At 43.7% G+C, this 15,247-nt stretch overlaps 1 protein-coding gene across 1 annotated transcript in view; it reads right to left on the reverse strand.

Moving 5' to 3' along the window:
- The window catches only part of LOC133640785 (protein jagged-2-like), a 153,712-nt gene that overhangs the window by 64,482 nt on the left and 73,983 nt on the right, over nucleotides 1-15,247 (reverse strand). Inside the window, 4 exon segments of the mRNA XM_062034430.1 lie at nucleotides 509-622; nucleotides 777-890; nucleotides 974-1,093; nucleotides 3,107-3,237. Coding sequence (XP_061890414.1) covers nucleotides 509-622; nucleotides 777-890; nucleotides 974-1,093; nucleotides 3,107-3,237 — 479 coding nt within the window.

Raw genomic sequence — 15,247 nt, forward strand, 5'->3', positions numbered from 1 at the left:
CAAGTCGTCAATTTCAGAGGCAGCCGTCGCCACGCCGCCTCGCTCGCTATAAGCCCCGTGCGGGCATTAATACTGCTCCCCGAGGAAGCGGCACCTGTTGCTCTGTTGAAACCAGAGTCCCCCCGTAACCCCTCCAGACCGCAAATTATAAGCCCTGCCACCCTCATCTTCACATCTCTGTGAATAAAAAGGATATGTTTCCAGGTTGTAAAGTGCTCCCTGGCTGCAGTCTGAAGGGGCGGGGCCTCCTCACACATACTGTACACACTGCACCCCCACCAAGTGACGCTAACTATGGAGGTGTGGAGGACTGCTCTCAGGGCTAGCAGTTGCCAGGCGGGTGGTTATTTCTGGCTTTACTCAAGTCGCTCGGCTAAAGTGACACATGGCGGCCGGCGAGCGTCTCCACAACACACACATATGAAATTAGCGGTGTGGCGCGGTAAAACCACACAAGAGAGTATAAACAAACACACAGCAATGCGTCATGGGACAGTTGGACTTGTACCTATCTGGCAGGTCTGTCCCGTCCACTGGGCGGTGCAGAGACACTCGAAGGCGTTCTCCTGGTCGATGCAAGTCCCGCCGTTAGCACAGGGACTGGATGCACATTCGTCAGTGTCTGGAAGACAAGTAGTCTTCTTACTTGCTAAGGTCAGGACATGTGGACAGGCTTTCCTCGGTTTCTTTCTACTAGTGCAAGCAGGACTTGCATGTCAAGGGTTAGCAGAGAATACACAAAGCTGTTGACTTGGGTGCAGTTTCAGACCACTCACCTTTAGCACAGGTGGGTCCAGACCAGCCAGCGGGGCAGAGACACTCAAATCCGGACTGGACCTCATGGCAAGTCCCGCCGTTGGCACAGGGGTTGGAAACACAGGCGTGCTCAGCTGGACCCAAAAAGAGTCCCAGTCAAGCGGGAATGACAAATCCATCACATTCTAGAAACAATCTGCGATTCCCAAACCCTCACCGATCTCGCAGTTCTTGCCCGAGTAGCCGTCTGGACAGGCGCAGTTGTACTCATCTGGTTCTGTGTTCATGCACGTTCCCCCGTTCTTACATGGACGGTTGGTCCCGCAGTAGTTCAGATCTGGACAGAAGAAAGACTGTGGTTTATCCCACTGGGAACACACTCTTGTACACTGCCCTACTTTTTAGAGGGGGGGAACAATACGCGAATCTTAAATCCACTTTTGCCAATTTGTCAAACAATAGCCACGTCATTGAACGTCACAAATGTTATGTTTTGAAAAGATCGGACTGTGGCCAAAAGTTCGTAAATGTTACTTTGGGTGAAATCAAAGCGATACACACAAAGTGCTATAGTTTGCAAATTTTTGAGGCATGTTACAGAGATGACCTTGTCATAACTCCATTATGCCACATTTCTTAAATATGATCCGGCTCACACGTTTAATTTGTCCTTGTCTCAAACTAATTTAATAATCATCATCATCATTATCATTGTATCGATCCGTTGTGGTGAAGAAGGAGCTGAGCCGGAAGGCAAAGCTGTCAATTTACCATCCTCGCCTATGGTCATGAGCTTTGGGTTATGACCAAAAGGACAAGATCACGGGTACAATAAATTAGTTTCCTCTGCCGGGTGGCGGGTCTCTCCCTTAGAGATAGGGTGAGAAACTCTGTCATCCGGGAGGAGCTCAAAGTAAAGCCGCTGCTCCTCCACATGCAGAGGAGCCAGATGAGGTGGTTCAGGCATCTGGTCAGGATGCCACCCGAACGCCTCCCTAAGGAGGTGTTTAGGGCACGTCCGACCGGTAGGAGGCCAAGGGGAAGACCCAGGACACGTTGGGAAGACTATGTCTCCCGGCTGGCCTGGGAACGCCTCGGAATCCCCCGGGAGGAGCTGGACGAAGTGGTTGTGGAGAGGGAAGTCTGGGCTTCTCTGCTTAGGCTGCTTCCCTCACGATCCGACCTCGGATAGGCGGTAGAAGATGGATGGATGGATGGATCATTATCATCATCATCGATTACTTTTTAAGACATCCAAAGCGCTTTATACCCATTATTCGTTGACTCCACATTCACACTGAGATAGACTGAGGGAAACCTGGAGACAAGTTTACCCCAAACAATCATTGATATTCGTAGACCGGTGTGGGCAGAGTGGGTAAAGTGTGTTGCCCAAGCACACAACATCAGCAACTGGGACAGAGGAGGGTGGGTTCCAACAAGTAACTGCCAACCGTCCAGTTGCTTAACGACCTCCCGAACCTCCCAATTTGACAATCAGTTCACATATTTTTGAATTGTGTCCTTTTACAAAGATGAACTGAATCCCGGTGAAAAGTTCATAGATTTGTTACCTCTGGTCATACGGGAGCCACACACTAGAATTCCTCCAAATTCTCACAGTTTTGTTGCATTTTTTAGTCGGACCTTTAGAAAGCAAATGACTTCAAGATGTGGTCTCAGTGGGACTTCCTTGGAATCTGGAGTGGTCTTCTCAAACTCCTGAACATTCTTGATTCGACTTTTTTATTGACCAAACCCAATCAGAGCAGGTCTAGTCATTGATATTCATAGACCGGTGTGGGCAGGATGGGTAAAGTGTGTTGCCCAAGCACACAACATCAGCAACTGGGACAGAGGAAGCTGGGTTCCAACAAGTAATGGCAAACAAGTAACTGCCAACCGTCCAGTTACTTAACGGCCTACCGAACCTCTTAATTTGACAATCAGTTCACATATTTTTGAATTGTGTCCTTTTACAAAGATGAACTGAATCCCGGTGAAAAGTTCATAGATTTGTTACCTCTGGTCATACGGGAGCCACACACTAGAATTCCTCCAAATTCTCACAGTTTTGTTGCATTTTTTAGTCGGACCTTTAGAAAGCAAATGACTTCAAGATGTGGTCTCAGTGGGACTTCCTCGGAGTCTGGAGTGGTCTTCTCAAACTCCTGAACACTCTTGAATCGACTTTTTTATTGACCAAACCCAATCAGAGCAAGTCTAACAAAAGAGAGTTATCGTCTTGGAGGAGTCCGGTATTTGAAACTCTCTATGACCCAAATGAGGATTATTGGGGCTTGTTGGAGCTCTGACATGCCAGGTTGGTTCTAAAGAAAAAGCTTCTGACCTTTGTCACACAGCAGGCCTCCCCAGTTCTTCTCACACGTGCACTGCCAGGGCTTGGTGCAGGTGCCGTGGACACACCCCGGGTACTGCAAACATTCGTCACAGAACGGACCCCGCCAGCCGTAGTTACACCTGCAACACAATACACACGCCAACGTTATCTAAGAACCAAGAGCAGCACGTCGTGTGCTAAATGACATTTACGCAAGGAATAGATCATGCGAGTGAAGATATTTGTGCGGTTTCGAGCGCTGGCTGGAGGTCAGACTCGGAATGAGTGTCGGTGTCGCGGCACGGAGGTGGGTCGCCTTCGAGTGGAGGGTTAGCTAATCTGTTGGTTTATGGCTGCGCTCTGTTATTCCAAGGCCAGCGCTAACCTCGCCCCACCTGTCCTGTCATTTCTACGGCGGGGCTAAATTTAGACAGTTGTCTCCCCACCCCCTTCTACCGCCACCGCCCAACTGAAGACTTCAAAATGGACCCTCTCCTTCCAGTGGCCATGCACTGCTGCTGAGAACAGTGGCTATGTCAGCTTTGGACCAGCTTCTTGCCTTGGAGACCAGGACGTGTTTCATCGTCAACCTGGATCAGAGGTGTCCAAAGTTATGGCTAGGGGACCACAGACTATTCTAAGCATAAAATAAATGCGGCCCACATCAGAACATGTACAAAATGGACAAAAGCAAAAAAAGCATTATGTTGACCTATAAGGACTAAAAAAGGAAACTAGCATTGTGTTAAATTTGGCGTTTTGACTACAATTTGTTGTATGTGCATTAAAACAGTGTCCCTTTCAAAATAAAACAGTATGAGATGTATTAGAAGTTCACGCAATGTAAGATGTAAAACACAACTTTTTGTAATGGTTAATACAAGTTGTCTTTGTGTTAGCATTTCGTGTCAGGATGTTTCCTGTTACAAAGTTTTGTGTTACAAAGTTCTGTGTTATGAAGTTACGTGTTACAAAGTTTCATGTTACGAAGTTTCGTGTTATGGAGTTTCGTAATATGTAGTTTGGTGTTACAGTGTTTCGCGTTACAGAGTTTCGTGTTATGGAGTTTTGCATTACAAAGTTTCTTGTTACAAAGTTTCACATTACGGAGTTTTGCATTATTGAGTCTTGTGTAATGGAGTTTCGTGTTATGTAGTTTCGTGTTACCTAGTTTCGTGTAATGGACTTTCGTGTTATGGAGTTTTGTGTTATGGAGTTTTGCGTTACTGAGATATGCATGATAGAGTTTTGTGTTATGAAGTTTCGTGTTACGGAGTTTCGTGTTACGGAGTTTCGTGTTATGTAGTTTCATGTTATGGAGTTTCGAGTTATGGAGTTTTGCATTATAGAGTATCGTGTTATGGAGTTTCGTGTTACGGCGTTTGTGTTACGAAGTTTCGTGTTACGTAGTTTTGTGTTATCGAGTTTCGTAATATATAGTTTGGTGTTACAGAGTTTTGCATTATGGAGTTTTGTATTACAAAGTTTCATGTTACGGAGTTTTGTGTTATAGAGTTTCGGGATATGGAGTTTTGTGTTATAGAGTTTCGGGATATGGAGTTTTGTGTTATGAAGTTTTGCATTACAAAGTTTCTTGTTACAAAGTTTCATGTTACGAAGTTTCAAGTTATAGAGTTTTGTGTTATGGAGTTTTGCATCACCGAGTTTTGCATTATTGAGTTTTGTGTTATGGAGTTTCGTGTTACAGAATTTCGTGTTATGGAGTTTGGGGTTATGGAGTTTTGTGTCATGGAGTTTCGTGTAATGGAGTTTCGCGTTACTGAGATATGCATGATAGAGTTTTGTGTTATGGAGTTTCGTGTTATGGAGTTTCGTGTTACGGCGTTTTGTGTTATGTAGTTTCGTGTTATGGAGTTTCATGCTACAGCGTTTTTGTTACGAAGTTTCGTGTTACGTAGTTTTGTGTTATGGAGTTTCGCGTCACGGAGTTTTGCATTATAGAGTTTCGTAATATGTAATTTGGTGTTACAGAGTTTCGCGTTATGGAGTTTTGCATTACGAAGTTTCTTGTTACAAAGTTTCATGTTACGGAGTTTCGTGTTATAGAGTTTCGGGATATGAAGTTTCTTGTTATGGAGTTTTGTGTTATGGAATATCGTATTATGGAGTTTCGTGTTACGGCGTTTCGTTGTACGGAGTTTCATGTTATGGAGTTTCATGTTATGGAGTTTCCTGTTATGGACTTTTGTGTTACGGCGTTTTGTGTTGCGGAGTGTCATGTTACGTTTCGTGTAGCGGCTTATGTTTTCATGTTACGGTGCTCTGTGGTTACATCGGCGCTCCCATAAAGACGTAGACGGAAGAATACGTAGCCAGAGGAAAGCAACGTAATTTATTTTGATCTTTTAAGCTAACTTTTTTTCCCCTTCACGATGTCTCCCGAGTGTAAGGAAAAGGAAAATGAAAGTGAAAGTGAAGTGAAATTAGATATGGCAAGATGTTCATACGCCAGGAAGGATAAAATGGCATCTTTGACCACGTGAAAGGGCCTGCGCCTATGACAGGGACAATGATAACTAAGCAGCATAGTGGTCTCATTACTGACACTTCCTGCCTCTCCCTCCATGGCTAAGCCCCTTCAGGTGTGCAAGACAACCACAGGACTACAAGAACATTTTCAGTTCATCTGTCAAATCAATCAAAATAACATTTTAGCATTAAACACGTTTTTGGGCAGGACACCCCCCCCCCCCCCCCCACCCCCGGACGCCTGCCTAGGGAAGTGTTTAGGGCAGTGGTTCTTAACCTTGTTGGAGGTACCGAACCCCAGCAGTTTCATATGCGAATTCACGGAACCCTTCTTTAGTGAAAAAAAAAATGTTATTTTTTTCAAATTCAAGACAAAGTTACAGTATATGTGTGGAGGGGGGGCGTGGTCGGCGCGCCTGCTGCAGGAGCGGGTTGTGCCAGGGCCGGTTTTGGAACACAGCTGACAGGTGATTAGATTGCCCAGCTGGGGCTAGTTGTCTAATCACCTGTTATTCTTATCAGTAGCGGCCGGGAGCAGGAGGAAGAGGAGGGCTTGGAGAGACAGGAACGCACGCGGAACACGGAGGAGTGGACTGAAAAGTCGAGTGTCGTGCTAGATCTTTAATGAAAAATAAAACTTTGTTAAACCCGGAACGCCGGTCTCCGGCTCACGTGTGTGATCAGCAAGAACCCACTGGGATGCAACCTCAATCAATCAATCAATGTTTATTTATATAGCCCTAAATCACAAGTGTCTCAAAGGGCTGTACAAGCCACAACAACATCCTCGGTACAGAGCCCACATACGGGCAAGGAAAAACTCACCCCAGTGGGACGTCGGTGAATGACCACAATATGTTTTTGGACTGGTGCACAAAATGAACCGTGCATGAACATCACCTTGTTCAAAGAACAAAACCAACACAAATTACACACCTGCAAAGAGGGAACATCGTTCGGGGGTAAACTTCTCCCTATCTCGCCGATAGGGAGAAGTTTTTATGTACACGATGAGTCGGGTGTGTCTTGACCTCCGCCGAACCCCTGAGGCCAACTCACCGAACCCCTAGGGTTCGATCGAACCCAGGTTAAGAACCACTGGTTTAGGGCATGTCTGACCGGTAGGAGGCCACGGGGTAGACCCATGAGGGGACTATGTCTCCTGGCTGGCCTGGGAACGGCTCGGGATCCCCCGGGAGGAGCTGGACGTAGTAGCCGGGCAGAGGGAAGTATGTGCTTCTCTGCTTAGGCTGCTGCACCCGCGACCCGTCCTCGGATAAGCGGATTAAAATGGATGGACGTTCTTGAAAGAGTTCTAAAATCGGGAAAAGAACCCGTAAATGAACTCCGAACTACCAAACGATTTAAAGGCCTACTGAAAGCCACTACTACCGACCACGCAGTCTGATAGTTTATATATCAATGATGAAATCTTAACATTATAACACATGCCAATACGGCCGGGTTAACTTATAAAGTGACATTTTAAATTTGCCGCTAAACTTCCGGTTCGAAACGCCTCTGAGGATGACGTATGCGTGTGACGTAGCCCGGCGAACACGGGTATGCCTTCCACATTGAAGCCGATACGAAAAAGCACTGTTTTCATTTCATAATTCCACAGTATTCTGGACATCTGTGTTCGTGAATCTGTTTCAATCATGTTCATTGCATTATGGAGAAGGAAGCCGAGCAAGCAAAGAAGAAAGTTGTCGGTGCGAAATGGACGTATTTTTCGAACGTAGTCAGCCACAACAGTACACAGCCGGCGCTTCTTTGTTTACATTCCCGAAAGATGCAGTCAAGATGGAAGAACTCGGATAACAGAGACTCTAACCAGGAGGACTTTTGATTTGGATACACAGACGCCTGTAGAGAACTGGGACAACACAGACTCTTACCAGGATTACTTTGATTTGGATGACAAAGACGCAGACGTGCTACTGTGAGTATGCAGCTTTGGCTTTTTTTTGCGTATGTACGTAACTTTTTTAAAATATATAAGCTTTATGAACCTTGGGTTAGGTGAACGGTCTTTTGGGCTGAGTGATTGTGTGTGTTGATCATGTGTTTGAATTGTATTGGCGTGTTCTTAGGAGCTAGCAGAGGAGCTAGGAGCTAGCATAACACGTACCGTACCGTACGTGCGCGTCACGTACGTAACTTTTTAAAAATATATAAGCTTTATGAACCTTGGGTTAGGTGAACGGTCTTTTGGGCTGAGTGATTGTGTGTGTTGATCAGGTGTTTGAATTGTATTGGCGTGTTCTATGGAGCTAGGAGCTAGCAGAGGAGCTAGGAGCTAGCATAACAAACACGCAGGTGTTATTATGCAGGATTAATTTGTGGCATATTAAATATAAGCCTGGTTGTGTTGTGGCTAATAGAGTATATATATGTCTTGTGTTTATTTACTGTTGTAGTCATTCCCAGCTGCATATCAGGTACCGTGAGTATGCAGCCTTGGCTGCTAAACATTCGATAACTTGACCGTATGTGCGCGTCACGTACGTAACTTTTTAAAAATATATAAGCTTTATGAACCTTGGGTTAGGTAAACGGTCTTTTGGGCTGAGTGATTGTGTGTGTTGATCAGGTGTTTGAATTGTATTGGCGTGTTCTATGGAGCTAGGAGCTAGCAGAGGAGCTAGGAGCTAGCATAACAAACACGCAGGTGTTTTTATGCAGGATTAATTTGTGGCATATTAAATATAAGCCTGGTTGTGTTGTGGCTAATAGAGTATATATATGTCTTGTGTTTATTTACTGTTGTAGTCATTCCCAGCTGAATATCAGGTCACCCCCGGCTCTCACAGCATCTTCCCTATCTGAATAGCTTCAACTCCCCACTAGTCCTTCACTTGCACTTTACTCATCCACAAATCTTTCATCCTCGCTCAAATTAATGGGGAAATTGTCGCTTTCTCGGTCCGAATCTCTCTCACTTCATGCGGCCATCATTGTAAACAATAGGGAACTTTGCGTATATGTTCAACTGACTACGTCACGCTACTTCCGGTAGGTGCAAGCCTTTTTTTTATCAGATACCAAAAGTTGCAATCTTTATCGTCGTTGTTCTATACTAAATCCTTTCAGCAAAAATATGGCAATATCGCGAAATGATCAAGTATGACACATAGAATAGATCTGCTATCCCCGTTTAAATTAAAAAAATTCATTTCAGTAGGCCTTTAAGTGAAGGACATTAAGATTAATTGCTCTTCCGGGTTGTGACGGGAACGGTAGATATTTACAGCGGATGAAAAAAGATGGTGTGTGCAAACGGAGGGCGCCTTCGTCGTCACAGAGCACCGCAGCTATTTGCAGCCGCACAGTTCCAGTGCATCGCTCGCGACGACGCGCTTGTTGTGCGGCGCTGCGGACGGCCCGTCTGGCTGCGGCGTGGGTGAGCGGGGGAAGGATGGCATTACCCGCAAGCCCCCGCCGCCGCTACTGTCCCGAGGCCCAAAATACCCCCGCTTGGCCACAAGCCCCGCCTGGCTTGTGCCCCTCAGACTGACCACACCCTGAGGACGACTGGGCACGCTCACTGTCTGTCTGTGTGTGTGTGTGTGTGTGTGTGTGTGTGTGTGTGTGTGTGTGTGTGTGTGTGTGTGTGTGTGTGTGTGTGTGTGTGTGTGTGTGTGTGAGGGGACAGACTTAGCCCACTGTTGCTTAGCTACTTGTTTGCTGTCACATGAGGGTGTGTGAAACTAAATACCAAACACATTTCTGACTTTTTTTTCCCCCTCCTTCTTCCTGTTTCTGTTGTGAACACTTTATCATTCTTTCTGTCTGTCGTCATTCGAGCGGCAGCATTCTAGTAACTTCTCCTCGCTAACATCCGAAAACTGGGCCGTGGATTTCACCTAATTCACATCTAACGACAGGGCGGTCCTTTCGCTCGCTGCCAGACATGCAGCGTTCTCTGTCGGCATGGCGTATCCAGGGGCAACCGTTAACGCAGACTAAGAAATCAAGTCGAGGGCCGCGAGTCTTCTGCATGCTTCTTTTGGGTGCTGAGGAGCAAATCACATGTTGAGGCACATTCCAGAATGTTCCTCTCTCTCTCTCTCTCTCTCTCTCTCTCTTTCGCTCTGTACTTCCATCCTGCCCACTTTTCAAATTAGAAATGTCAGATTTTGTTTTCCTCTCCATAAGAATACAAATCCATGTTAAAGTCAAAAGCCTGGGCAATTAATTTGACTTGGGGGCCACATTTAGAGAAAAAAAACCCGTTTCCATATGAGTTGGGAAATTGTGTTAGATGTAAATATAAACGGAATACAATGATTTGCAAATCCTTTTCAAGCCATATTCAGTTGAATGCACTACAAAGACAACATATTTGATGTTCAAACTCATAAACTTTTTTTTTTTTTGCAAATAATAATTAACTTACAATTTTATGGCTGCAACACGTGCCAAAGTAGTTGGGAAAGGGCATGTTCACCACTGTGTTACATGGCCTTTCCTTTTAACGACACTCAGTAAAGGTTTGGGAACTGAGGAGACACATTTTTGAAGCTTCTCAGGTGGAATTCTTTCCCATTCTTGCTTGATGTACAGCTTAAGTTGTTCAACAGTCCGGGGGTCTCCCTTGTGCTATTTTAGGCTTCATAATGCGCCACACATTTTCAATGGGAGACAGGTCTGGACTACAGGCAGGCCAGTCTAGTACCCGCACTCTTTTACTATGAAGCCACGTTGATGTAACACGTGGCTTGGCATTGTCTTGCTGAAATAAGCAGGGGCGTCTACGGTAACGTTGCTTGGATGGCAACATATGTTGCTCCAAAACCTGTATGTACCTTTCAGCATTAATGGCGCCTTCACAGATGTGTAAGTTACCCATGTCTTGGCCACTAATACACCCCCATACCATCACACATGCTGGCTTTTACACTTTGCGCCTATAACAATCCTTTTCAGTTCTTTTCCTCTTTGGTCCGGAGGACACGACGTCCACAGTTTCCAAAAACAATTTGAAATGTGGACTCGTCAGACCACAGAACACTTTTCCACTTTGTATCAGTCCATCTTAGATGAGCTCAGGTCCAGCGAAGCCGACAGCGTTTCTGGGTGTTGTTGATAAACGGTTTTCGCCTTGCATAGGAGAGTTTTAACTTGCACTTACAGATGTAGCGACCGACTGTAGTTACTGACAGTGGGTTTCTGAAGTGTTCCTGAGCCCATGTGGTGATATCCTTTACACACTGATGTCGCTTGTTGATGCAGTACAGCCTGAGGGATGGAAGATCACGGCCTTAGCTGCCTACGTGCAGTGATTTCTCCAGATTCTCTGAACCCTTTGATGATATTACGGACCGTAGATGGTGAAATCCCTAAATTCCTTGCAATAGCTGGTTGAGAAAGGTTTTTCTTAAACTGTTCAACAATTTGCTCACGCATTTGTTGACAAAGTGGTGACCCTCGCCTGTTTGTGAATGACTGAGCATTTCATGGAATCTACTTTTATACCCAATCATGGCACCCACCTGTTCCCAATTTGCCTGCTCACCTGTGGGATGTTCCAAATAAGTGTTTGATGAGCATTCCTCAACTTTATCAGTATTTATTGCCACCTTTCCCAACTTCTTTGTCACGTGTTGCTGGCATCAAATTCTAAAGTTAATGATTATTTGCACAAAAAAAAAAAGTCTATCAGTTTAAACATCAAATATGTTGTCTTTGTAGCATATTCGACTGAATATGGGTTGAAAATTATTTGCAAATCATTGTATTCTGTTTATATTTACATCTAACAAAATTTCCCAACTCATATGGAAACGGGGTTTGTAGATGAAGAATGACTCAAAATCGTCCCACAAAAACGGGAGAGGAGGGAACAAGTGTTTTTTGTGTCCTCAATTGGCTGTCAGTGTCCCAACTTGTTGGATTATATCCTCAGACTTCTACTTCTCAGGTGAGAGGCATGATTTATGATCTAGAATAAACTTATATGGGAGCAGGGAAGCGAGGAAACAGCAGGCCACTCGATGATTTAAACAAAGGGAGACTATAAATTGTTAATAACAATATCACTAATACTTAGTTAAAATTCATGTCACGAAATGTAAATGGAGTATTGTTTTTATTTTATTTTATTTTTATACAATATACCAAACTGTAACAAACTCCGAGGGAATTTGACCTAATGAGTCGTGGTTAGAATGACAGATACTACACATATAGGCGATGATAAATTGCACATTTCTTTTGCCTATGCCATAAGATGTGGGCGTGGCATAGCGTCAAACTTTGCCCTGATGATTTTTGGCCATTTTTCGATGAAAACGGGGTGGTACTTTAACAAAGTCCTCCTAGAGACTTTGACCAAATGAGTCGTTGTTAAAATGACAGATACTACACATATAGGCGATGATAAATTGTGAATTTTTTTTGCCTATGCCATAAAATGTGGGCTTGGCATGGCGTCAAACTTTGCTCTGATGATTTTTGGCCTTTATTCTTTGAAAAAAAGGGGTGGTACTTTAACCAACCCCTCCTAGAGACTTTGACCAAATGAGTCGTGGTTAAAATGACAGATACTACACATATAGGCGATGATAAATTGCAAAATTATTTTGCCTATGCCATAAAATATGGGCGTGGCATGGCGTCAAACTTTGCTTCGATGATTTTTGGCCATTTTTCGATGAAAAAAGGAGGTGGTACTTTAACAAACTCCTCCTAGAGACTTTGACCAAATGAGTCATGGTTAAAATGACAGATACTACACATACAGGCGATGATAAATTTAATATTTTTTTTGCCTATGCCATAAAATGTGGGCGTGGCATGGCGTCAAACTTTGCTCCGATGATTTTTGGCCATTATTTGATGAAAAAATGGGGGTGGTACTTTAACAAAGTCCTCCTAGGGACTTTGACCAAATGAGTCGTGGTTAGAATGACAGATACTACACATATAGGCGATGAAAAATTGCAAATTTCTTTTGCCTATGCCATGAAATATGGGCGTGGCATGGCGTCAAACTTTGCTCCGATGATTTTTGGCCATTTTTCGATGAAAAAAGGGGGTGGTACTTTAACAAAGTCCTCCTAGAGACTTTGACCAAATGAGTCGTGGTTAAAATGACAGATACTACACATACAGGCGATGATAAATAGCGAACATATTTTTCCTACGCCATAAGATGTGGGCGTGGCATGGCACCAAACTTTGCTTTGATGGTTTTCGGCCCTTTTTCGACGAAAAAAATGTGTTGTACTTTAACCAACTCCTCCTCTGTACTTTGACCAAAAGATTTGTTGTTAAAATGACAGATACTACACATATAGGTGATGATAAACTGTGAATAAATTTTTCCGACGCCATAAAATGTGGGAGTGGTATGGCGCCAAACTTTGCTCCGATGTTTTTTGGCCATTTTTCGGTGAAAAAAAAGGGGTCGTACTTTAAGGAACTTCTCCTGAGTTGCGGTTAGAATGACAGATACTACACATATAGGCGATGATAAATTGCAAATTATTTTTGCTTATGCCATAAAATGTGGGCGTGGCATGGCGTCAAACTTTGCTCCGATGATTTTTGGCCATTATTCGATGAAAATAGGGGTGGCACTTTAACAAACTACTCCTAAAGACTTTGACCAAATGAGTCGTGGTTAAAATGACAGATACTACACATATAGGCGATGATAAATTGCAAATTATTTTTGCTTATGCCATAAAATGTGGGCGTGGCATGGCGTCAAACTTTGCTCCGATGATTTTTGGCCATTATTCGATGAAAATAGGGGTGGCACTTTAACAAACTACTCCTAAAGACTTTGACCAAATGAGTCGTGGTTAAAATGACAGATACTACACATATAGGCGATGATAAATTGCAAAATGTATTTGCCTATGCAATAAAATGTGGGCGTGGCATGGCGTCAAACTTTGCTCCGATGATTTTTGGCCATTTTTCGTTGAAAAAAGGGGGTGGTACTTTAACAAAGTCCTCCTAGAGACTTTGACCAAATGAGTCATGGTTAAAATGACAGAGACTACACATATAGGCGATGATAAATTGTACATTTCTTTTGCTTATGCCATAAAATGTGGGCGTGGCGTGGCGCCAAACTTTGCGCCGATGGTTCTTGGCTTTTTTTCGGCAAAACAATGAGGTCGTATTTTAACGAACTCCTCCTAGAGACTTTGACTAAATGAGTCGCAGTTAAAATTACAGATAGTACACATATAGGTGATGATAGATTTTCATACACCATAAGACGTGGGCGTGGTATGGCGCCAAACTTTGATCCGATGGGTTTCGGCCAATTATTAGTATCTGTCATTTTAACCATGACTCATTTGGTCAAAGTGTCTAGGAGGAGTTGGTTAAAGTACCACCCCCTTTTTTCATCGAAAAATGGCCAAAAATCCTCGGAGTAAAGTTTGACGCTAGGCCACGCCCACATTTTATGGCATAGGCAAAAAAAATTTGCAATTTATCATCGCCTATATGTGTAGTATCTGTCATTTTAACCACGACTCATTTGGTCAAAGTCTTTAGGAGTAGTTTGTTAAAGTGCCACCCCTTTTTTCATCGAAAAATGGCCAAAAATCATCGTAGCAAAGTTTGACGCCATGCCACGCCCACATTTTATGGCATAAGCAAAACATTTTTGCAATTTATCATCGCCTATATGTGTAGAATCTGTCATTTTAACCACGACTCATTTGGTCAAAGTCTCTAGGAGGACTTTGTTAAAGTACCACCCCCTTTTTTCATCGGAAAATGGCCAAAAATCATCGTAGCAAAGTTTGACGCCATGCCACGCCCACATCTTATGGCGTGGGAAAAATATGTTCGCAGTTTATCATCGCCTATATGTGTAGTATCTGTCATTTTAACCGCGACTCATTTGGTCAAAGTCTCTAGGAGGACTTTGTTAAAGTACCACCCCCTTTTTTCATCAAAAAATGGCCAAAAATCATCGGAGCAAAGTTTGACGCCACGCCACGCCCACATTTTATGGCATAGACAAAAAAAAAATCGCAATTTATCATCGCCTATATGTGTAGTATCTGTCATTTTAACCACGACTCATTTGGTCAAAGTCACTAGGAGGACTTTGTTAGAGTACCACCCCCTTTTTTCATCGAAAAATGGCCAAAAATCATCGGAGTAAAGTTTGACGCTATGCCACGCCCACATTTTATGGCAGAGGCAAAAAAAGTTCGCAATTTATCATCGCCTATATGTGTAGAATCTGTCATTTTAACCACAACTCATTTGGTCAAAGTCGCTTAGGAGGACTTTGTTAAAGTACCACCCCCTTTTTTCATCGAAAAATGGCCAAAAATCCTCGGAGTAAAGTTTGACGCCATGCCACGCCCACATTTTATGGCATAAGCAAAAAAATTTGCAATTTATCATCCCCTATATGTGTAGAATCTGTCATTTTAACCACGACTCATTTGGTCAAAGTCTCTAGGAGGAGTTGGTTAAAGTACCACCCCCTTTTTTCATCGGAAAATGGCCAAAAATCATCGTAGCAAAGTTTGACGCCATGCCACGCCCACATTTTATGGCATAGATTAAAAACATTTGCAATTTATCATCGCCTATATGTGTAGAATCTATCATTTTAACCACGACTCATTTGGTCAAAGTCTCTAGGAGGACTTTGTTAAAGTACCACCCCCT

The sequence above is a fragment of the Entelurus aequoreus genome, linkage group LG23 (genome assembly GCF_033978785.1).
Source record: "Entelurus aequoreus isolate RoL-2023_Sb linkage group LG23, RoL_Eaeq_v1.1, whole genome shotgun sequence".
Taxonomy (NCBI): Eukaryota; Metazoa; Chordata; class Actinopteri; order Syngnathiformes; family Syngnathidae; genus Entelurus; species Entelurus aequoreus.